This window comes from Pipistrellus hanaki (assembly GCF_964339955.1).
Source record: "Pipistrellus hanaki genome assembly, chromosome: 2".
NCBI lineage: Eukaryota > Metazoa > Chordata > Mammalia > Chiroptera > Vespertilionidae > Pipistrellus > Pipistrellus hanaki.
In genome coordinates, this window is record NC_140504.1 from 19,227,901 (window position 1) to 19,254,238 (window position 26,338).

The following is a 26,338-nucleotide window of genomic DNA, read 5'->3' on the forward strand; positions in this document are numbered from 1 at the left end:
GTGGTTCTGATTTGCCTAATATACTGCATTTGCTAATGCTCTTCCAAAGTACATCTTTTAGAAAGCAAAGATATCCTGCTAATAACAGCCACTTTGTCAAGAATGACAGCATGTCATTATTTTACTCACAAAACAAGATGATATAACACCAAGTTATAACGATGAAGCACAAATTATATTTCACAAAAAAGTATAACTTTTAAAATTCATTTGAGAACATAATTATAGTATAGCATATCTTCTCAGGTTTCACAGAAATGCCCTAAGTAATTAGGCTGTATAGACACTAAGAATTTGAAAGTGTTATTACTTTTTTATAAAACTGTTGCAGTTTTATATACAGAAAATTATTTACAGTTTAATAGCATTGAAGACTTTTGTTTAATATACTTACTTAACATAGATCACTCAGTGATTCAGATTATACTAGATGAAGTCTGGAGGCTACTCATATGGGCCTAGTATTTTATAATTTGATTGTCTTGCTTCCTAGATCATAATGATATCACCTTTTGGCTTTCTTTGCTGAACTTCCAGAAGACCTGTTCTATAAAATGTTTTACTTCACTTATTTTAGCTTCCAACCATAATTGCTAGGGTGGAATAACATTCTAATAGCTTTCACAACTGTGAAGTTAATGCTATTTCTGTTTTGTACATGAGGCTGCAAAGAAGCTCCTTCAGCAAGAGTTTTCTTTAGACTAAGGATAGGGTGCTCTGCTAGGAGTAAGGCAAGAACTGCGATTAATAGGCAAAAGGTTAAGGATAAAAGTGCCTTGGAGTTAGCAATATAATTTTAAAATTGATGAGAAGGAACCAAAACTCACAATGGACAAAGCGATTGCAAAAAAATATCCGTCTGCTCTGAATTAGTTTAGGTCTCTTGATGTAGATGAGTTATATTCCTGGGAACTGACAGTACCTTTGAATGGGATTGCAGAGCCACTCTAGGTGATCTTTGAGGACACACAGGGAGTAAGAGGATAAACATACAAATGCTATTCAATGTATAAAACAACCATAAACTACAACCGGTGAACTCAACTTCAATTTCAGGCAGGATTCTAAAATATACTATCAAAGGATGATTTATGAGGATATATTAGAGAAAGAATAAAATTGGGCCAGTTTTATGTTCATTAAGAGAACCAAAAGGTAGACCTTGCTCTTCAATTTTGTGTAGAGTTATGAGATCCAGGAACAGTAGTAGGCATCAAATATATGGACCTTTTGAAGGCATTTGACAAATTTTGTCAATATTCCTGAAAATAATACATATAGGCTGGTTACAAAGATAATTGGGTAGATGAATAACAAGTTGAAAAGTCATACCTGAAATATTCTGAGTGATGGGTCAGCATCAATCAGGGAGATAGATATAATGTGAACTTCTATCCTCAACTTTGTCATAGTCAACATTTTTTATCCATGAATTCTAGAGTTACTAGATCCAGTAACTGGAGTAGACACAGGATATATGGACTTTATGAAGATATAGGGCAAATTTTGTCATAATATTCCTGAAGACAGTATGAATAAATGTAGGCTGGTTTCAAAGATAATTGGGTAGTTAGTCCAAAAGTTTCCTAAATGTCTGTGTCTTCAATACTTACAGGCCTAAATGGATCATTCCCAGCTTAAGGCTTATTTCTTCTGGGTGTGATATCCAATCCTCTTCCATCTGCCAACCATGGGTAGGGTGGGTGAGCGGAGGGCATTTTGGTCACATTACCACATAGAAAGCCAAGACTGTGAAAGGTAGATCTGTAAGAAAGGTGGAAAGTAGTGGATTGTTATATTCAATACAATGTGATGTGGTTTTGCAGTGCAGTATTTTTAAATAAGGACTTTATTTAACATAAAAGACAGTTATAGTATATAATAGCAACAAAATTGCTAAAAGTACAAGAGATCACTGTAATCTAGGGTTGCATTAGAAGATATTACTAATGATACTACTAATGAGATATTGGAAAGAGGGAAGTTTTGAGTACTCTCTTATTCTGCTTCAATTCTGGGTACCATACTTAAAACAGATGTAGAATCCAGGAACAAGTTCAGAGAAAATTATCTAGAATGAGAAAGAAATTAAAAACCATGTCGTAATGGAAACAGCTGTAGGAATTAGAAGTTGACCTGGGAAAAGAAGATAAGGAGTATTCCTGATAGCTGTCTTCAAATATAAGAAAGAGGCATATGGTTGTTCCACGTGGTTACTAGATTTTGGGCCAGTAGACACTCTAGGCAGGCAGATTTGGGGTCAGCATGAGAAAATGTCCTGACAAACAGTCAGATGATGCAACAAGCTGCTTTACAAAGCAGTTTTCCGTCATTTGAGGTGTTGAAAACTTATCTAGGTTGGAGTAGACTCAGTAAACGCATCCAGGGCTTGAACCAGGTTATCTTCATGATTTTTTTTCAAACCTGTTATTTTCTAAATCTACATTTTGGTATTAGTGGCAGTTAGATGATTGATGAAGTCATTCATTGATTTTCTATAGTATTATATTTTGGGGTGTCATTGATTAATAAGCTTATATAGGTTTCAAGTGTATAATTCTATGATATATTGTCTGTATATTACACTGTGTGCCCACCACCCAAAGTCAAATAATCTTTCATCACCATATATTTTACCCCCTTGAACCTTAATTAGTTCCCCAACCCCCTTCCTTCTGGTAACCACCATATTGTTATCTGTGTCTATGAGTTTTTGTTTGTTTTTCTTCTTTGTTCACTTGTTGCTTTCAGTTTTATGTCCCACACATGAGTGAAATCATATGGTTCTTAACTTTTTCTGACTTATTTCACTTAGCATGATATTCTCAAGATCCATCCATGTTGTTGGATCTTGAAAATGGCAGTATTTCATCTTTTCTTATGGCTGAGTAGCATTCCATTGTATATCGGAGGAAACTTCAGTTGTTTTCCATGTCTTGGCTACTGTGAATAATGCTGCAATACACATAGGGGCTCATCTATCTTTGTGAATAAGTGTTTTCAATTTTGGGTGGTAGATAACTATATTCTTTATTTTTTGAGGAGCCTCCATATTGTTTCCTATAGTGCCTGCACCAATTTACATTCCCGCCAGCAGTGAATGAAAGTTCTTTTTACTCCACAACCTCTCCAACACTTGTTATTACTTGTTGATAACTATTCTAACATTTGAAATTTTTATTATTGAAGTTTAAATGTACAAAATTTTACTGTATAAAAATTTATCATTAGTTTGTTTTAACCTAGTCTTGTGTAATAGCATTGATAAGCACATAAGGTGGCCTCACTCTGAGTTACAGGAGTCATTTCTACAGTCTTAAGGGAAGTTACATTCGGAGTAAGTACTTTGCTTATAACCCAAGTGTTGTTTTCTTTCTAGTGCCCTGGAGCAAATATTTAATGAAGCTGTCTCTTTTCCTTTGTGAATAGCAAGACAAGTAAAGGTTACTTGAAAAATATTTATGTACTTGAGACAGAAAAAATAATTAGCTCTCTTTTGACTTTACTAAAACTCTATTTTTCGCTGCCCCAATGTTGTCCAGAGATATGTGGACATTACGGTATATCCGAAGAAAGTAAGAGAATTTAGCTGACATCCACTTTGTAGATAAATATGCTACAAATGGTTACAGACATGGATATTGGTTTTAAATAGACCTGGGTTTAATCCTCGTGTCTCCACCTACCAGCTGGTTATAAACTTCAATAGTCTCCTTTTCCTTATCTATAAAATGAGTACAACCATAACTCCCTGCGGGAAAAGAACTAATTTAGGGAGAAGAGATTAGGTCCAAAGTATTTTTCTTCTTTGTGGTTTTATTATAGAAAGTAAAGTTCTGTAAAAATCATAAAATGTTAAAACTGAACAGGAACTGAGAGTTCATTTGGTTCAGTGGGCTAATTTTATAAATGAGGAAAATAAGACCGGAAAAAGCCAAGAGGCATCTCCAGACTCATGGTGCTGTTGGCAGGGAAAGGCCAGTGCTTTCTTCCCACTCCATGGAAAACTCATCTTAAAACAAGAATCGTAACTATGTTTTCATCCTTTTTGTTTTATTTTACGGAAAATATTTCAAGAGCAAGTCCTTCTTAGAGATACCATGGAAAAATAATTACTCTGTAAGATTCTTTTCTAATTCCAAGATTTTGTGTCAGAATCAATATCATGGCAATTTAAAAAAATTTAATCCAGATATAAGCAATGTCATAATTATCACTCCATGACACAGTACAGTGTACATTTACTTAATTTGACAAGCATAGTTGCAATAACATCTTCTGTTGGGCTTCATTTCTTCAGATTTAAAAAATACCATTTTAGTAAACGTGTATTCTATTTTCTAGATGCCCCCTGAAGAAAAGGTTTGTAAATACTGTGGAGTCAGCTATCTAATTCTTCATGAATTTAAAGCTATGGAAGAAAAAGTGAAAGCAATGGAAAAAGAGATGAAATTTTATCAAGGAAGTGTAGAACGTGAAAAGAAACTTCAAGAAAAGCTACATTCTCTTAGCCAAGATTTTGAACAATACAAAATTGACAATGACTCCAAAACAGAAAGGTTGGAATATGTTATTCTTTTCTGTTATTTATTTAGTTTGAAGAAAATTACAGACAATAGACTTTCAATGTTCTTCTAGAATTTTTCTGTATCAGGTATAATTTATACTTGAATACATGTTAATTTTATTATTAATAATTAATAAATGTAATTATTAATTATAGTTTGAGTATTATTTTAGACATACATTTATTTCAGAATGATTAGAAACCAATTAATTTAGTAGCCGTAAGTTGAGATAGGTTAAGTTTTATTTTTCCCCAGTTATATCTTAATTTTATCATTAGGAAGATTTGTCTGTCAAAAACTAGGTGAGTTTTGGCAGTTTCTGATGCCTAACCTTTGTTTTAAATGCCCTTGAATCTAAGTCACTGAAACTGGAAAAATATTAAATAATAGGTTTCTAACACTATCAAATCTAATCCACTTAGTCTATCTCAAGACACTTCAATGAACTTGTACAGACACTTCTAGAGAAGGTTTTTTGCTGGAGTTTTATGGATTTACATTTTTCCCATGGAATGAATATTTCTCCATTTAAAATATCAACAGTTGGTGTTAATAAACCTTGAATTAATTAGTTTAATGAATATCATCATGTCTTTACAAAAATAGAAACTTTCTTAAATCTCTTAGGATTAAGTACTTCTATAACATTTTATTACAAATTTTAATAATTACATTAAATGTCAATTGAGTCCAATGTTTTATAGTTCTTTACCAAGGAAATTTTGTTATAATTTTTTAAATTTTAAATCTGAATAACAAAGTATTTTATACTATTTGAGTGGGGGGAAAAAAACTTACAGTATTCAGTTTAAAATTTGGTGGTTTTCTTGCCTGTCAGAGATTCTTTTGTTTGGTGTTTATTTATACTTTCTTTTCCGTAATGTGTTATTTAAGTACATAAACACACAAAATAAAAGATGCATATGGGATAAAAGGCAAGAAAGTCCCTTTTTATCCTGCTGATTGCTTTTTGCTGGAAATAAACCCACTTTTAATGGTTTGGTGCATATTCTCCAATATGCTTTACCTTTATTATAGATATATTTATTTAATATATGTAATTTATATAAGCCATGTAGTTTTTAAAATGGTTATCATTAATAAATCAACGAACAACAAATGTTGGCGAGGATGCGGAGAAAAGGGAACACTTGTGCACTGTTGATGGGAATGCCGATTGGTGCAGCCCCTGAAGAAAGCAGTATGGAGTTACCTCAAAAAAATTAAAAATAGAACTGACTTATGGTCCAATGATTTCACTTCTGGGAATTTATCTAAAGAAATCTGAAACACTAATTCGAAAGAATCTATGCACTCCTATGTTCATTGCAGTGTTATTTACAATAGCCAAGATTTGGAAGCAGCCCAAGTGCCCATCAGTAGGTGAGTGGGTAAAAAAGCTGTGGTACATTTACCTAATTGAATACTACTGAACCAGAAAAATAAGGCAGTCTACCCTTTGTGACAGCATGCATGGAGAAAGACAAGTGCCATATGACTTCACTCATATGTGGACTCTAATGACAAAATAAGCTAACAAGCAAAATAGATACAGACTCATAGATAGAGGGCAGGCTAACAGTTATTAGGGACATAGCGGCTGGGTGAGGAGGGTAGAGGGATTGAACAAAAAAGAAAAAAAAAATTGCCCAAGTCTGTTTGGCTCAGTGGCTAGAATGTAGGCCTGTGGACTGAAGGTTCCCAGGTTCAATTCCTGTCAAGGGCACATACCTCAGTTGCAGGCTCTTCCTGGTCAGGGCAAATGCAGGAGGTAACCAATCAATGTTTCTCTCACATTGTTATTTCTCTCTGTCTTCCCCTCTCTATCTCTGGCTCTTTCTAAAAATCAATGGAAAAAATATCCTCAGGGGAGAATTAAAAAAAAAATTCATTGACACAGACAACAGTATGGTGATTACCAGTGGGAAAGGGGGTGGTAGAAAATGGTATGTGGGTATAAATAGTGATGGAAGGAGACTTGCTTTGAGGTTGTGAACACACAGTACATTGTACAGAGGATGTGTTGTGGAATTGTGCACCTGAAACCTATATAATTTTGTTAACCAATGTGAACCAATATATTCAATAAAATGCACACAAATGTGTATTGTTTAATCTCCCAAGTATTTTGGAGTTTCCCAGCTTTTTGTTTGATTTCTAGATTAAATTCATTGTGGTTTGAGTACAGACATTATACATTTTTTAATTTTTAAAAATTTGTTAAGATGTGTTTTAGTAAGGCCCAGAATGGGTCTGCTTTGGTGAATGTTCCATGTGAATGTGAGAAGAATGCATATATATCAAACTCAACTCTAATTGTGGGTTTGTCTATTTCTCTTTGGGTTCTTTAATCTTTGCTTCACAAATTTTGTAGTTCTGTTGTTTGGTGTGAACGCATTTAGAGTTGTGCCTTCCTGGTGGATCGATCCTTTTTTTTTTTTTTTTATCATATAATGCACCTGGTTTTCTCTAGTATTTTTCTTTGTTCTGAAGTCTACTCTATCTGATAACAATACAGCCACTACTGCATATTTAATAAACTATTTACATTGTATTTTTTCCATTCTTTTATTCTCAACTTAACCTATGTCATTGAATTTGAAGTGAGTCTTGTAGATAGCATATTGTTGAATTACAGGATTTTAAAATCCACTCTGCCAGTCTCTCTTAATTGGTGTATTTAGACCATTCACATTTAAAGCAATTATTATTTATTTTAATATATTTTTTTATTGATTTCAGAGAGGAAAGGAGAGGGAGAGAGAGATAGAAACATCAATGATGAGAGAGAATCATTGATCAACTGCTTCCTGCACACCCCTACTGGGGATTGAGCCCGAAACCTGGACATGTGCCCTTGACTGGAATCAAACCTGGGATCCTCGGGTCTGCAGGCCATTGCTCTATCCACTAAGCCAACTGGCTAAGGCTAGGTAGTTGTTGATATGCTTGGGTTTAAGTATGCCACTTTTATTATTTGTGTGTAGTTTGTTTTCTTTGGTTCTCTTCTGTTTCTTTTTTATTACCTTTATTTTGGTTTCTTGAACATTTTTAAGGTTATAGCTTGATTTTTTAATAGTGATTTTTAGTATATTGTTTTTTTATAGGTTTCTTTGTAGTTGCAATACAGGTGCATAACAACATAGTCCATGGCTTAATTATGATGTGTCTTAGCATGGATTTCTTTGGGTTTATTCTTTTTGGACAGAATAGGATCTTTCCCAAAGATTGTTGAAACTGTATGTTTATAACTCTTTTCATATTTAGGGAGTTTTCAGCTATTAATTCTTGGAATATCATTTAGAGCTACTTCCTCTCTCTTTTTCTCAGATTCCTAACAGATGAATGTTTGCCCTTTTGTTATTATCCCATAGGTCCATGAAACTCTGTTAATTATTATTTTTTTTCTGTGTATTTTCTCTCTGTTGTTCAGATTGAGTGCATACTGCTGATCTGTCCTAAAGTTTGGTGATTCTCTCCTCTGTCATTAAACTCTGCTATTGACCCATCCAATGAGGTTTTTTGCCCCTCAGTTACTGTGTTTTTCAGTTATATCATTTCTTTTCTTTTTTTTTTTTAATGTAACTTTTTTTTCTTTTTGAGGTTTTCTTTGTTTCAAGAAAATTTTAGTTACTTTTAAAAATAACTTTTGTGATGTCTGCCTTATAATCTTTGTTTGATAATTCCAACATCTGATTCATCTCAGTGTAGGGTCTCTTAATCATCTTCTCTCACTAACGTTAAGATTTTCTTGGTTCTGGAATGATGATTGATTTTCCATTGAATCTTGTTTATTTTGGAGGTTATCCTATGAGACTTTGGATCCTATTGAATATATATATATATATCTATATACATACTATATATAAAAAATATATATACATATATGTATGTATGTATGCATGTATGTATGTATGTATTTAGCAGGTACTCCCTCTGTTGAGGTATAGCATGATAGCCAGGTGAGTATGTTTTTTTCAGCTTCCTACTGTCCTGCCAACACTGCCTTGTATCAGACTGCTGGAGTGAAGGGCCATCTCTTGGCCCCATTCGAATTTTGCCAGCCAAAGTAGATCACCAGCTTACACTGCCTGTGTTTCTGCAGGGCTATATAAGATCAGCTCCCTGCTGTTGAGCTTACTGTCACCAGGGAGGCAGGGAATCAGAAGACTGACTCACAATGTTTTGTTGCAGCAGGGTAGGGGCCGAAGCTTGGCTCCTCTCTGTGCCCTGCTGACACCAAGGGATGGGAAAATGCCAACCAGCACTGCCTTCCCTCACTTGATTCTGCCTTGTTGATGCCAGGTGCAAGTGGAGGCTCAGCTCTCTGCTAGTCTCACTGGCACCAGTGATAGGGAAGCAGAGTGTTGACTCCTCTGTCTCTCAGCACCTTATTCTACCTCTTTGATGTAGGGAGGGCTGGAGGCTCTCTATTGAGACCCTTTGACAGGATGTGAGTGGGGAGCAGCATTAGGAGTCCTGGTTTTCACGGCTTCGTTTGGCCTCTTTGCTGCCAGTTGAGTTTGGAGGTTTAGTTCCCCACTGGACCTCACTGACACAAGGAATAGAAGGAAAATGGAGTACTTACTTCTACCAACGTGTACTTTGTTTAGACTCATTGGTGCAGGGTTTGATAGAGGCTCAACTCACCATTGGCCTAGCTGACACTACTCTGTTTGGGGAGTTGAAACATAGCTTGCTTCTGAAATAGGATAATGAAAAATCGGCTTCCAACTCACCCTACTGACTCACCAGTTAGGTAGATTGGGGTGCACTACCTATTTCTGTGGGGCAGGGGTGGTATGGTGTAGAAGATCAACTCCTTGCTCAGCTGCAGCCCTGATTAAGCTTTGTGTGAAGCTATGAAGTGTGGAGGTACAGTTTATAATTGATGTTTGGCTGGAGAAGATATTGCAGAGAATGCTTTCTGTTGTTGAGCCATTCTTTTCCTGATAAGTTAAGTAGATCGGACATTTTGGGGAGAATGTTTTTTGTTTTTTTTTTAGTGTGGCTTGTAGGTGATTCTGGGTTGGAAACTTTTGAAGGACCCTGCCTGGGAGATAGGAGAGACAGTAAGGAAACTCAGGGATCTCCTTGCCTTGGTGTTTGTCAAGTCCCAAGGCCACTTGCCTTCTTTCCATCTTTCAGAGTCTTCCTTTGCTTATGTGTTATGATCAGGATTTTGTAATTTTAAGAGGGAGGGCCTAGGAGTATTTGGGCCTATTTCATTTTGATTGTGACCTTGGGTTGATTTTTGGCAAATTAAATATTGCTTTGAATAAAAACTTAAAAAAAATACTTGACTAAATTCTCACAAATGTCAGTAGGTAGCTCACAAAAGTCAGTAGTTACATAAATGCATCTCTCTATGCTTCTAAACATTTCCTCTTTGACCTCTTTTCTGCTCATGCCACATTGAGACTGCATGGAGATTTGAGCGGCAGGATAGACCTGTCCATGAAAAACCAGACGTAAGAGTTCTGTTGGACATAGTAGTTAGCTGTTGTCACAAATCACGTGAACCGTGTAAGTCAAGTGGAGAGCATTCAGCCCATGGAAGGGGCAAAGGTAGGTACTAAGGGTTCAGAGAACCAGATTGAGGCCACAGTTTGGGATAAAATTAACACAGAGTGTGTCTCTGAGTTTATAAATAAGAATTGGAGGAAATAGGTGTAGCTGACTAGAGTAGAGGGTGATGGGGAGAACAAGGCAGATTTTGTTAATTATTACCTTCCCCTGCCAAACACATTTCCCACATAGACCAGTTATATCAGTTAGGAATGTAATCTGCAGAAAGAGGCTTAAATTGACAAGGGTTTATTTGTTTCTTGAATCAAGAAGAAGGGGTACAGGCAGTTCAGCCATGTCACCGGGAAACAGCCCCTTCCCATCGCTCTCTACATTTCTCAGTGAGTAGGCCTTCTGCCTCACGCTGGTTCTCGTGATTTCAAAATGGCTCATGCACTGCCAGAAGGCAGGGATACAAAGCGGAGAGTGGGAGGAAAGGCCTGTATTAGGAAATCCAAGGCTCTCCCACAACTGCAGGGCCGTCCGGGGAACAGACCACAGGGAGCTGGCTCATTGCTTCCTGAAACAGTATCAGGTTCTGTTGCCAGGAAGAAGACGCTTCCCGGGCCCGCCTCACCTGACCATTACATCTTCCTCTGGAAAATCACATGCACATGCTTGCTGTCGTTCTTTGAGAGGAAGAACAGTATCTCAAAAAATAAATCAATGTCTTTTGTACACGTCTTTGTCCAGGCCATGCTTTGTCTACTTTCGCAGTATTCTGCTGTGTACGGAAGTAATGCAAGAGGCAGACATGTCAAAAATGTTTGGGACAACTGAATCTTGAATAATCAAGATTTTATAGAACAAAGAACTGATGTAGAAGTATAGTTCTTATCACGTGGGGAATACCTCTTAGGGAATCATTTCAAATCCCTGGGAGCCTTTTCAAACCCTCACTTCTCTTCTGAAATTCTGACTGTCCCTTTTGGGAAAGAGTGAGAATCTCTGCAGTGCAATGAGAGCTGCTATTGATGCGAGCGTGATCGGGCACATGGGGAAGGCAGGGGAAAGGTTGAGGACCATTTGGAAAGCATTCTCTTTCAGGCCTCTGTTTTTCTTAGTCCGGAAGTATAAATATGCACTTATTATATTGACATTTGTACTACGCACTACTTAAAGTCTGAGAAACCTAAGCAAGTTTTATTCACACCCTGTGAATAAGACCAGCTAATCCTGTTATCTATCATCTTTTTATTATTCTCCCACATCAGCACTAGGTCACGTTCCAGACCAAAGTTCTTAGGTATAGAGAGGATACTGTTTTCCTTTATGCCTTCTCTCTATGGACACGTGCAAACTGTAAACAGAAGTTGACAGGTGTTTTTACTATTGGTATAAATAATGTTTACATGGGTTTCCTTGTTACTAGATAGGGAGATTGATATTTAGTCAACAACACTGCTAGACCTATATATGCATGTATATCTTTTATTACCAGTATAACTTTGAAAGCCCTTCTGTGTATCATTATGTTATTGCTATAGCAACGTGGTTACCAAAACAAGGTTTTGTAACCATGTTTTGTCTTTTTAAAGGAAGACTCCCCTCCCTCCCCCCAAGCTTTAAATCAGCATTGTAAAGTTTCAGTCCCAGATATTCAGTAGTCTTTCTATTTATCTTCTACCCTTGAATTTTCCATACTTATAGTTTGTTATTATTTATCACTGTAACATAAAACACAATTTGTATTGGAGTAAATCCTAGTGGGAATTGTGAGAATGAATGAAGGGAAGCAATGTTTGATATGGTTAAACAGTGGAGGCCCTGTTATTACCTAGCCCCATGATGTTGTCTTGAAATCTTTTTGTTCTTTTGTTACTTGTCTATAAAATGGTCAGAGAAGCAGGTACATGAATGATATTCACATTACTCTGTGCATGGCAGGAATCCAGTGATGTTTCCAACCCCCCCCACCCCCCCACCTTTCCATGTGTGTTAACTAAGGTTAATAGCATACCATTCTCTGCCACCCCCCCACCCCCACCCAATAGATATCATCACATTTCCACCTACTTTGGATCTCTAAGTATTGCCTAATATCACAAGGGGAATTCTTGGGTCTAAGAAATATCCCAATTTCAGTGTTTCCACAGTAATTAATTCCAGTTTAATTGGGGCTTTAAAATGCCAAGCCCAACTTTGATTAGGTCCACACCCTGTGTTTCTGCTCAGTGGAGTAGAGATGTTATAGAAAGCTTAACTTTAAAACGTAATTGTTGTTTTTTATTTATTACTAGAAATTCATGCACAGGTAGGATCCCTAGCCCTGGCCAGTGATCAGGGCTGGTCAGGGCCTTCCAGCTGCTGGCCGGAGCCTTCCTTTATTCCGTGCTGCCCCCGGATGGTCAGCGCACGTCATAGCGAATGATCGAACTCCCCAGTCTCCCAGTTGAACTCCCGAGGGGACACTTGACACATTAGCCTTTTATATATATAGAAGATGCCCATTTCTTTCCAAAAGAGAACATGGGGTGTTTTAAAAGGCCTTAGTAAAGTTAACAACATAGGTGGGAAAAGAAGAGCGGTGTTGGGATGAAAATCAAGAAACCAAATGTGCCAGTCCTGCAATTCCTTTTACCTATACTCCAGGCACTTCTGTACTCACAGCCTTTTTTTGTAGGAGTGGGAAAGGAGCAGGGACTGGGAGGTGTTTTTTATTTATTTAATTTGTTTATGTATTTATGTAAGCAAGGCTGACTTAGCTCTGGAAGGAATCTGCAAGAGGTCTATGGGAGATAATTTGGAGGGCAGTCAGGCATTAGTGAGAACCTGCATGATCCATGTATCTGAAGTGCATCTTAATAGGCAATAGATGGCTGCCTCTCTGATGCTGGGCTCCATGCTGCTGCTCATTGAGGAGGCAATAAAACGGTTCCAATGAACACAGCCCCGGCTTGCCTTGCTGTTAGCATTTTCCCCATCCTCTCCTCTCCAACCACCTCCTTACTGCTTCACTTACCACCAGGCTTGAACAAACAAGTCAGATCATGTTATTTTAATTTGCTACAGGTTTGAATTAATGCATCTTCAAAAAGTGTACAGTTTGTTTTTTCTCAAATTATTATTTATGTATTTCTAAATGGGAACAATTTCAAATTGGGGGAAATGAATGAACTCATTGAGTGAGGTATGATCAGCAACTCCTGTTATATCTATGTTATAGATGGCTAAACAAACAAAAGATTAAACGAAAGTGTTCAAATAGCTTATTAAATTCTTTATTTTTTGTCTTTTCTGTAATGTCACTATTTGGATTAGTTGAAGATGCCAAACAAATGTGGCTATGGCAAGCGATGGCATGAAGACTCTCATGCCATCCAGCAGAGACCTGTTTTGAAGGACAGGGCACACCAGATCTTGACCCTTGCTTATTCAAGTGAAGAAACCCAAATGTACAAAAAGCCACCCAGTATTAACAAGAGACAGGTTGGTTGCATTCACAGAATTGTCAGGGAAGCTGTTCCTGGAAACAATGTGAACTCAACCAGAAATCGTCTTCATGTATTACTAGCCTGCTTTTAAAGTAATCTAAAGATGTGGTGAGGCCGAGACCGGTTTGGCTCAATGGATAGAGCGTCGGCTTGGGGACTGAAGGGACCCGGGTTCGATTCCGGTCAAGGGCATGTACCTTAGTTGCGGGCATATCCCCAGTGGGGGATGTGCAAGAGGCAGCTGATCGATGACTCTCTCTCATCGATGTTTCTAACTCTCTATTTCTCTCACTTCCTCTCTGTACAAAATCAATAAAATATATTTTAAAAAAATAAAATAAAGATGTGGTGAGAATGGAAAATTCCTTCCACTAGCCAAAGTGGCTCCATATCTGAAATTATTAATTTGGGCACCCATTCTACACTCTTCACCTTCCAACTTGATCAGTTTCATTGAGGCCTGAAATCTATTGATGCCTCTGCCACCTCTCTGTCTCTTTCTGTTATCACTTTCTTTTGAAGTCCATGGTCTAAGATGTCAATCATTCCCTTGACAATACCATATATATATATATATATATATATATATATATATATATATATATATGTGTGTGTGTGTGTGTGTGTGTGTGTGTGTGTGTGTGTGTGTATGTGTATATATGTATATATATGTATATATGTATATATATATTATTGATTTTTTTTAGAGAGAGGAGGAGAGAGGGATAGAGAATTAGAAACATCGATGAGAGAGAATCATCGATCAGCTGCCTCTTGCATACCCCCTACTGGGGATGTGCTGGTAACCAAGGTACATGCCCTTGACTGGAATCGAACCTGGGACCCTTCAGTCCACAGGCCGATGCTCTATCCACTGAGCCAAACTGGTTTTGGCTCCCTTGACAATATCTTAAAGTCCCTTGTCCCATTTTCCTTCCATCATATCAGCCTGGAAAACCCCAAATGTGGATAACTCCAACTAACCACACTCTTTGTACTGGTGCTTGAGCTTCCAGGACCCTGATACTATTATTCTTCTTTCTATAATATTTTTACCTTTTCTTTCTTTAGATAGTCCTTCATTTAGAACTTTTTTTCAAGACTCTCCAAACAAACAAACTTAATCTGAAGTTTATGCTAGCTGTTTCCTTAGCTCTTTCTTCATTTTCATGCCATTCTTATCTTAACTTTAGGAGATGTTTTCCCTATCATCAGTATGCAGCACTAGGTAGTGTTGAAAGTCTGGTTCTACCATCACACTGCCTGAATTTGAATCTTGGCTCCATAATTTATTACTAGAGGCTTACCCTACTCCATGGGGGCATGGCTAGCCTGCAAACCACCACAGGCCCCACACCCAGGCTGTCCCACACCCCAAGAGAACCCCTAATCTGATCCGGGACACCCTTCAGGGGAAACCAGCTGGTCCCCACAAGTGCACCAGGCCTCTATCTATAATAATAAAAGGATAATGTACTAATTAGACTGGGAGACTTTCCAGTAGACCTTCCAGATGTTCTTCTGGTCAAAGCCATGGTGATGGGGCCAAGGTAGAGGCAGTTAGGGGCCAAGAAGGGAGGGCAGTTGTGGATGATAAGGCCAGGATGGGACGGCAGTTGTGGGTGATCAGGTTGGTGGGAAGCGGGGCCATTGGGGGTACACATACCAGCAGGGGGGCCAGTTGGGAGTGTGCAGGTGATCAGTGGGGGTCAGGTGGAAGTGATCAGGACAGCCGGGGGAGGGGGAGGCAGTTTGGAGTGAGCAGGCCAGCAGGGGGGCAGTTGGGGGCGAGCACACTGGCACAGGGGGCAGTTGGGGGTGACCAGGTTGGTGGTGGTGGGGTAGTTGGGGGCTAGCAGGCCGGCATGCAGAGTGGTTAGGGGCAATCAGGTAGGTAGGCAGGCAGGTGAGCAGTTAGGAGCCAGCAATCTCAGATTAGGAGAGGGATGTCCAATTGCCAGTGTAGGCCCAAACCCTATAAACCAGCAGTAGGACATCTTTGATGGGTCCCAGACTGGAGATGGTGCAGGCCAGGCTGAGGGACACCCCCCCATGCATGAATTTTGTACACTGGGCCTCTAGTATATCTTCTATAATAATAAAAGCATAATTAAAAGCATAATATGCTAATTAGACCAGACATCCTTATCGATGAAGCCGTGGCAGCAGGGGCTGAGCCCCTTATGTGAATTTTGTGCATCAGGCCTATAATATATATATATAAATGTAAATTTAATACAATATATTAATTCCTTATATAACAAAGTGTAATTATGATGACATTATCAATCCTGGGCACCATGTTTGATTTCTCCTATTTTATCACCTTCTTCTTGGATATCTTTTGAATCTATCCATATGTTTTTCAATCCATACAGACATCATCCCTGTTCATTCTCTGTTTGAACATCTACCTAACCTACATGACCTGTTGCCCATTTCTAATCTATTCTTTATTCCACAACTCAGGTGATTGTGTCAAAATACATATCTGATCATTACACTCCACCACTTTACCTGCAACAGTTTGGATTGTTCTTAGCCGAATAAAGTCCCAAATCCTCTTTATGGTTTGAGATTCTGTATGATCTCTGGCCCTTGGTTATCCTCACTCTTTTTGTTCTAGTCACCTTAGACTATTTTTTTCAGTTCTTAAAAGGCACTATTGTATCTTCTACTGGGGACTCTTCACCCTTCCACCATCTTTTCCCTCCTGCCCTTTTCAGGTCTTAGTTTACATGTTATATCCTCTGAAAGGTATTTTCTGACCCTGCAGGGGTCCCATCACATTGTTGTCCATTTCTTAGTGTTCTTTATACTTAGGATTATTTGTTTAATGTTTGCCAAAACTTGGAAGCAAGTTCACTCTGGCTGTAGGAGCCACAGCTGGAGTTGTACACAAGCCTGAGAGTTTTCTTTCTCTATTCCATGCCAAAAAGAGACAAATTACATTTACAATTTTTCTTCAAATTATTGTAGTCTCTCTGTTCAGCAATAAATTATAAAAATGTTTAGTGGTTAAACAATTTGTTGGTCATATCTAATTTTTTTTCTGTTGCTATAATTGTGTGAACTTCCTTTTTATATTATCTTAGTTATTCCTCCAAGCAACATTTTTTCTTTGACTTTGTTTTTATTTATTTAATTTTACTTTTTATAGAATGACATAGTTTAATAAAATTATATAGGTTTTAGGTGTACAATTCTGTAATACATTATTTGTATATTGCTTGTGTGTTCACCACTCCATGTAATTTTTATATAGATTTGAGTTAGTATAAAACTCTCTGGGGCCATTCTCATTTCACTGTGTTTATATGTGGTTTTCCCCTCCATTATCCCATTCTGTTTCTTCTTTTGAGGTTAGATTATTTTGATTATTTTGATTCTTTAAGTTCCTTCTTTTTATGATGTTATCTCTAGTTACTCTAATCCAACGTTTTTCAACCGCTGGTGTGCCGCGAGATGTTGCCTGGTGTGCCGTAGGTGCAGACAAGACAAGAATTTTATAATTTTTCACTATTTTGTTTACTTAATATTTCACAATAAAGTAATTATAAAATACTTTCTTTGTGTTTATTTGATTCCTATTCAAGAGAATTACTTTATATATAGTCAATATAGGCACAGAGTTAAATTTTTTAATATTTTCTAATGGTGGTGTGCCTCGTGATTTTTTTCATGAAACAAGTGTGCCTTTGCCCAAAAAAGGTTGAAAAACACTGCTCTAATCTATAATGATCTTTTTGATATCATATAGCACTTATATTTTTCAATAAGCCATTTAGCAGTTAAATATGTATTGTCTTATTTTGTGTCTTTTTGTTGTTGGTGGTGGTGTTTGTTCTTAAGTCTTGCCTTTTTTGTTGTTGTTATTAATTATCACCTGAGGATATTTTTTCCATTGCTTTCAGCAAGAGTGGAAGGCAAGGAGGGAAGGAGGAAAGGAGAGAGAGGGAGAAAAGTAAAGAGGGAGGGAGGGAGAAGGGAGGGAGGGAATAGGAGGGGAGAGAGTAGGAGGGGAAGAAGGAAAACAGAAAGAGAGAGAAAGAAACATCAACTGGTTGTGTCCTACACATGACCAGGGGTATGTGCCCTAGACCAGGAATCAAACCCATACCTTTCAGTAACCACTGAGTAACACCGGCCAGGCCAAGTCTTGTTTATTTTAATGCATCAAAATCCTTCAGAACAATAGCTGCTTTTATCTTCCCTTGTATTACTCATAGGACCTCACACCGTGATGGGTACATGGTAGGTGTTTGCTAATATACTGAGTGATTGAAACATATGAAATGAATCTTGAAGTCAAGGTTTTCATATGACATTTCATTTTGATGTACCACTGTATTAACATAAGAATGTTTACACAACTCCTAGAAGGTGTCACACTTCTGTTTTGTTCTATATTATAAGTTATATGTATGTCAAGAATGGAGAAGTGGAATGGTGTCCCTCTTGCTGCCACCTCTGTTTCCTATTAACAATAAATTCATGTAGGCCTAGAGATGGCTGTCTGCCATGAATTGCATCATTTACACTGGTTTTTAATATGCCTCCTGGCATTTCAGTTTCTGTTCTCAGCAGGCAACCTCCCTCATGCTAAATCCTCTAATATTTGTGCTCAGATAAGTGCTTAGAGAGCTGTGAAAGATATCCTGGCTTTGCTTCTGTGTGATTTTAGATGAATGTCAAAGACACATTGGAAAGTGTATCATTCAAATATAATTTAAAATATTGAATCATAATAATTTCCTGGAGTTTATATTCCATTTTTCCATTAATGGACATGAGTTTTTATATTGAATTTTGTCACTGTGTATGATTACTCCTGGCTTTGTAATCATCTGCTCTCCGAAGAGGAGGGATGTGTCTCACCTGCTGCCAGCCAGCAGACACTATGCCTGGGGACACTGTGCCTGAGGGAAGCAAAGAAACAGAGAGAGGGGAGAAATGGAAAATGGTATATAACCTTTTCCTTGCCCTAGTTGGAGGGGCAGTGTGGCAATAAAGCTGGGAAGAAGGGAGATGCATATTAAATGTGGTATTAGCTTTTAGATAAGGCTCAGAGGAGGAGGAAAAAAATTTCACATTGTAATAATTATACATTTTTATTGTGTTAATGATTTTGTAGATGAGTTTTACAAACTTTTTTTTAAAGCTTATTTTACCTTCAGGACTCTTTATGTTCAAAAGACTCATACTGTACAGAGAACATATTTTTCACAAATGTTATATTGTTATTAAATAACAGATTGATTTTTTAAAAACAGGGAGCAAGAGTTCATATTTAATAACATCTATTCATTAATATTGTGGATTGTTTTTTAGATATTTTGTGTGGGCATCAGAATGGTAGCTGTGAATTATGAATTATCTTTTAAAATATTTGAATGATTAATTTATACATTTTATCTTAGTGGTATTTTTATTTATTTATTATTATTTTTTAAAATATATTTTATTGATTTTTTACAGAGAGGAAGGGAGAGAGATAGAGAGCTAGAAACGTCGATGAGAGAGAAACATCAACCAACTGCCTCTTGCACATCCCCTACTGGGGATGTGCCCGCAACCAATGTACATGCCCTTGACCGGAATCGAACCTGGGGCCTTTCAGTACACAGACCGACGCTCTACCACTGAGCCAAACCAGTTTCGTTAGTGGTATTTTTAAAAATATATATTTTATTGATTTTTTACAGAGAGGAAGGGAGAGGGATAGAAAGCTAGAAACATCGATGAGAGAGAAACATCGACTATCTGCCTCCTGCACAACCCCTACCGGGGATGTGCCCGTAATCAAGGTACATGCCCTTGACCAGAATTGAACCTGGGACCTTTCAGTCTGCAGGCCGACACTCTATCCACTGAGCCAAACAGGTTTTGGCATGTTAGTGGTATTTTGATGACTGTCCCCTGGTAATTGCTCAGGGGAAAATGAACAGTAACTCATGTAATTATATGAGTTCTAATTCTATTTTTGATCTAATTTAGAGTCATTTGTATCTATAAGAAAGATTTAAAATAAAAAAACGGGGCATAATTTTATATGATCCTCTCCCCATCTTATTCCCTCCCCATCATTTCAAAAAATTCTGTACATAAAGATTTGAGTTAACTCATTCATTCATTCATTTATTCATCAATGGTATTATTTCCTAACTTTGTATATCTTGAGAAAGACATTTGAACATTTATTTATATATATATTTTTATCATTTATGTTACTATTTTAACAAACTCAGGAGAGTTTTTCAGTCCATATTTTGTCGTTAAACATGCAAATACAATAATGATAACAGTAAACATAATGATATAATCAGGGGAGGGAATGAATGTTTACGTTTTCAACATGTAATTTTGTCTCACATGTGGTCTCAGTTCACATAGCTTTCAACCGTGTCTGATGAAACTATCCAGTTGAATGTGATTGCATAAGAAGAGATGGTCAAAGAAGTTAGGAGAGTTATGAGTGGAAAGAGGGTTGAGATAAGGAAAAGGAAAAAAAGTAAAACAAAACAGTTGATCAACACTTCTGTTAAAACGCAAACATACAATTGGGAGAGATGATAGTGTTTATGACCATTTCTAATAGCAGAAAATATTTAAGACTCCAGCCTACCCTGGAAGCAGAACTAATGCCAATCCACAGTTCTCTCTTACCGAGCCATACGTAGGTTGGAGACTTATCCTTTTGTTAGTAACTTCATTTTTGCAAAATAAATAATTTTGCAAAATTAAGCTAGTGGCTTTCCCTGGTATTAAGCCAGAAGATTTTGGAGAAGCACAGAAAGAAACAAAAATAAAAGGATTGAAATGCCTCCTAAAGAGCGTCCAGCATATTTGGGGGCTGCTAATCTGGGGAGAGATAAACTAATTAAACGCACTCTGTCTGCTGCTCCTTTTCTTTTGCTTACATTTATTTCTCTTCCAACCTCTTGCTTTTAGCATGTCTTTGTGTTGTGTCTGTTAAAAGTGACATTTTCTGGGAATATGTGTCACCATTGTTTTTCTGTGTCAGACTTTATCCAGTGTTCTAGGTCTTTCTCACCAGTGTCACATCATCACATTCCAAACACAAGCCTGTTTTCCTTTTCTTTCTTTTTTTAATTTAATGAAAAGTAATTGGAATATGAATCTAAATACATATCATATTACATTTATGCCTTCGAAAAATTGTTTTCAAAACCTGTCTTATAGCTTTTATTTTCTGAAAAAGAAAGTTTATTTTCTTGTAAATGCAAAGTCATAGATTTCTTTATTAATATTTTCTTTGGCCAGATAATTTTATTCACTCATATCTTTATATCTAGAAGATTAAATTATAATTTTCTATCTTTTTTTGAAGGGAAAAAAAAGTTGGCTATTGAAATAAAACTCAAAATTGTCCATGAGTTAAAGCCAATCATTTAGTACCTCATTTACACCATAATACCGGCCTGGTATTCAATGCTATGGTGGAAGAGAAGACAACTAGAGAGCTTTCTAGGGTCGACAGCAGGAATTATGCTATAAAAAAATTATGTGTCACATAATTATAAGCATGTTTTGTTTATCTCAGTGGGGGAAAAAAATAGCAATGACATTCACCCCTATGCTTCTGTTCTTCAGTGCCTTTCTCTGTTTTGCCTGAATCTGAAGTCAGTTTGGAGGCAGTTAGAAGGAGATGAAAGCGATTTGCTGTGGAAGCTAGAATATTAAGTGCTCTGGCAAGCATTCTGGTTTCTCTCTCAGGAGGAAAGGAGCAGCATGCCAAATTCTTACCATGCTGAAAGACAGAGACTAACTGGGGTTGATTGTGAAAACATTTTAAGCCCATGAAAACAAAGGTTCATGAGAATTACCACTGAACTCTTTCCCTCTGTGAACCTCTGAGTTTTGCGAGGGGATGTTAAAAAGCACACACAAATATTTGGAAATATGCATAAAGTTAATCCTCTGCTTACCTTTTCTTCAGTGCATAACATTTGTGGTTTTTAACTGCTGCTCAATTCCCTTTCTTCTTAACGCCATTCCACACTCCTCAGTTCCTGTCAATCCCTGTTAAGTACCAATTTAATCAAGGCAGAATTCAAAGTACAAAATGCAAATAAAAATTCATCTTCTAAAATTAGGTGCAAAGAAAGAATCAAAAGCACAAAGGCAGAGCAAAGTACAGTCAACTGCACATCAGTAGCAGGACAATAGGCAAGCTGCCTGGGTTCAAATCCCAGCTCTGTCACTTGCTGTTTGCATGGCCGCAATCAGCTTGCTTAGCTCTCTGCTTCTCCATCCCCTCATCTGTCAAATGGGGCTGACAATTGATCTACATCTTAGGGATTTTGTGATGTTTAAGTATGACAGCTCATCTAAATTATTAAGCACAGTGTCTGTCACTTGGTAAGTGCTCAGCAGAGTTCATTATTATTTTTGTTGTTTTCATTATCATTGTTATAAAAGTTAACTATGGGAAAATGTGATCTTGAAAAATAACATTGTAATATCAATGAAATGCTAAAATATAAAATTGCATGCTGACCTAATTTATTTATTTAAATGCCAAAATAAAGAGAAGTAAAATCTGAAATGTTAAAAACTGCAGATAATTTACTCAATATATGCAGTACGCCTCACAATTCATCATTATTTGCCAAGAGCAATCTAAATGAGTAAATATCTAAGTGATAGAATATTTTATAAATACTGTTTTAATTCATTTAAGTACATATAATTAATAAAACAAAGACAACAGAGCACTGTGTGGTTTAATACTTAATGAATTTGCTTTAATAAACTCTTAAAGCTACTATTATAATTTTTAATTATTTTTAAATACAAATAATTCATACTTAAGTATTTTTCCTGATGCTTGTAAACAGGTATTAATATTTTCATCACACATAATGTAGACAAAATTTAGCTCAACCTTTAATTCTATCAGAAATTCTCTGTTAGTATATTTGGAATCAATCAGACTGTAATATAGCCTTCCTTTCCCAGGTAACTCTGAGGCTTCTTTGCTGTTAATTGAGTTCAGCATGATCAGCATGACTTTGACAGATGGGTGGTTAGAAAAGAGGCAGCAACATTAGATATGGGCAGTTATTTTCTAAAAGCAATGCTTCCTTTTAACAAAGAGAACTGAAGTATTTATGGGAAGCTAGATAAGCAACTTGGTGTTTGCTCACACTACTACACTCCAGGAAAATTTTCGTTTTGGGAATACTACCCAAGATTACTTAAGGGTAAGCAAAAAGTACATACATTTATCTGTGGGGGTTTCACAATTCTATACTTAATAAATTATAAATACTACAAGACAGGCCCAAAACTGTTTAGTTTCTATAAATAGAAAAATTGGAAAGATTTATAAATCTTTTTAATCTGGATAAAGGAAGGAATGTCTTAAAGGATTATTAAGAGAGAAACAAAATGTATTTGCTTTATGGCATGCAACGTAAGATTAGATGTCGGTGACGATCAATTTGAGGAACCAGGTTTTCATCAGAGAATTGTTAGAATAAATTTACTCACCAACTCCTTGAATTCAGCTGAACATGGATGATTTCTTATGACAAGTACATAGCTTACTGGAAGGGGCTGGAACCTAGAATTATACCCACCTATTGGCTAGGACAGGTACTAAAGAAAACAGCCTCAGCTTTATGTTTTATATAAGTATAGTCTTTTACTACACCCCCACCCATACACACACCTTTTGAAATTTCAAGAGGGTTGATATGTCTGGGAAAGTCATTAAGAAGAGAAGTTAAGGCAAAGCACTAATCATTTACCTCAATGGATAGCAGAGCTCATGTTAGAGAATATAAAAGTCAGATCACTCAGTGACAGAGAACCTGAATTGCAAGGCTGTGATCCTAGCCTAGAAAGAATATTAAGGATCTAATCTCAGGAGGGGTTACCAATAGAATATAAGATTAAAAAAAGAAAAAAGACATAAGCCTATTTGTTAAAGGAGGTTAAAAAGTCAACAAAAATGAATTGATGCAGAGAGTTGGACAGGGGCAAATTGAACTTGGGCCTGAAGTCAGAATTGGTCCTAACAAGCACGGGGGAAGAGAGGAGAAAGGCAAGAAGTTGAGTCACCAAGTAGGGAAATCATGGCCATAGCTCTGAGATAGAATAAGCACTGCAATATGGAGGGGAGGTAATTGATGTTCTCAGTCAGTGAGAACATCCATAAATTGAGCAGTATAAAGGAGGGGACTCAATGGGAGAACAGACTGTTGGGAGAGGGAGGTCTCAGGGACACAAATGTTTCTGGGCCTAAGTCTTGGTGGAAATATCTTAGGTAATTTCTGGTGGAGGGGCGGGGCTACAGCGTTTGGACAGATTCAAGCCTCAGACCGATGAGAGGGCATAGTCCTCTCGTGGCCACCACGTGCAAGTCCCAGCTTGGAGGGCAGAGCCCTCCCAGAACAATTATAGCCAACAGCTGTAGTTGTAAGCTTGAATCTATGGTCGGAACACGTGGCCCCACATGCCTAAGTGATATACAGTAGGCCAGTGTTTCCCAACCTTCTCTCATGATGAGAATCACCTGGTGGAGTTGTTAAAACACAGATTCCTGAATCCCAACTAAGAAGTGCTAAACTAGAATTTTTGAGAACATATAGGTAAAATTGCATACCTAACTTAGTGCTCTGTATATAAAATCTGTCTTAGAGCACTAGTTAAGTATACAATTTTACCTATATGTTCCCAAAAATTCTAGTTTAGCACTTCTTAGTTGGGATTCAGGAATCTGTGTTTTAACAACTCCACCAGGTGATTCTCATCATGAGAGAAGGTTGGGAAACACTGATATAGGCTGCAAGTAAACAAAGCTTGATCAGGTGCATGTAATTTAGTAGGATAGAAACCCACGAGAATGTTGTAAACATCTTGACCACGCTCTAACTTTGCCTGTTGGCATCTGCTATAAAATAAAGACAGGGCTTATGGGCATTGGCGCTGTCTCTCAGGGAGCAGAGTCCCACCGAGACCCAGCTTTCATTCTCCTGTCTGTCTTTTCTAAGCCTTTTAGCCACCTCCTCTCAGGTTCACCCTTGGCTGTGCTACTGCGGCACATAAGGCGTCTTGGGGCTGAGTATGCCATGGCCCTGCCAGTGTGCCACACTAAAATGCAAATATGATTCCTACTTCAAATCCTCCAAAGCTCCATAGCACTGAGGGAAAAGTGCAAATACATAACATGGCTCAACACAATCCCATTTGTCTTCAGTTCTTGTCATTTAGCATAAACAATTAAGAATTAGCCGAACCGGTTTGGCTCATTGGATAGAGCACATGTGTCAAACACAAGGCCCGCGGGCCAAATCCAGCCTGCCAGGCCTTGCAATGTGGCCCACACCGCGCTGTCATCACTGCACTCCGCTGTCAGTTTATGACATTGTCAGTTTATGACTGTTCAGTAAACCATTCGGCCCGCGATTTAGGCTGGATTTTAGATTTTGGCCCCTTCTCTGATTGAGTTTGACACCCCTAGGATAGAGCGTCAGCCTGCGGACTGAAGGGTCCCGGGTTCGATTCCGGTCAAGGGCATGTACCTTGGTTGTGGGCACATCCCCAGTGGGGGTTGTGCAAGAGGCAGGTGGTCGATGTTTCTCTCTCATCGACGTTTCTAATTCTCTATTCCTCTCAATTCCTCTCTGTGTAAAATCAATAAAATATGTATTAAAAAAAAAAAAAGAAACAGAAAAAATGCCATCTTCTCTCAAGCTTCTGTGCTTTGGCTAATACTCTCTTGGAATCCCTTGCTTGTTATGCCCTCCTGTTTCCCCGCTGACCCTAACTCATCCTTTGCCATTTCCCTTCCTTGGCTGAGACCTCTGTATTCACTTAAATTCTGTGCATGCCTGCAGTGCTTACCTTTAATGTTGGCTGACCCATCAACCAGCTTTTGGTATTAACTGAAGTTCTCTGATGAATGAATAAATGTATGACTCAGATGAGAGTCCGAGTGGAGAGAATTATTGCTAAGATTTAGCCTGGTTTGACGGCCAGCTTGTGGGAAGTGCCTCGGCCTACTAATGATTGCTTCCCATTTGCAGTGGAGGAGCCATCCAAAAACTTGGAGGACATCTTCCTTAGCTGACGTCTGTTTCTCAATAGAGCCCTTTGTGGGAAACGGGAGCCTTGTAAGGTCAGAACATATAGAGGAATCTCTGTCCTCAGGGGCTCTGGGTTCCCAGTTATGCCTTTGCCGTCAGGGGAGGCTTCAGGTTCTATATTTTGGAGAGGGGAGAAATCTGAAAGAGATAAAGTAGTTTCTGTCTTCCAGATCCTGGTGGAGGAATGGCATTAGGAAGACCTTCCCGAGCTGTCATTTTTGTCCATGGCTCTTGAAGGCCATGATGGGGGCAACTTGATTGGTAGACAACTGCAGATGAGATACATCAGACTGTGTGGATTTGACAATGTGCCAGGTTGTTGCTCTGAGAAAACACTTTTTAGAAGCTCCTTTCATGGATCTTTTGGTTTGGCCTTGCTGATCTTTAACAAGAAAAATATTAACGTTGCATTTCCTAACGGCAGTGCAGGGTTTTAGTTAGAAAATACTAATAGCAGAAAAACTGGCCAAAAGTAATGTAAGGTTCTTAACTGTAAGAATATTTTGATGATTATATTTTTATATGATTTAATAATTGGTAGTTGAAAAATATTTGATAATTTTCTTGGAGTATGGCAGGCAGTAAGTTGAATTCTGAATAAATATGGGTACATTACCTTATTTTCTTTGAATGATGAAGAGTATGTGATATC

The 26,338-nt window shown here is 37.6% G+C and overlaps 1 protein-coding gene across 1 annotated transcript in view; it reads left to right on the forward strand.

Moving 5' to 3' along the window:
* The window catches only part of LEKR1 (leucine, glutamate and lysine rich 1), a 120,251-nt gene that overhangs the window by 13,604 nt on the left and 80,309 nt on the right, over positions 1–26,338 (forward strand). The window contains exon 3 of the mRNA XM_084876051.1: positions 4,345–4,559. Coding sequence (XP_084732177.1) covers positions 4,345–4,559 — 215 coding nt within the window. The remainder of the gene's footprint in view (positions 1–4,344; positions 4,560–26,338) is intronic.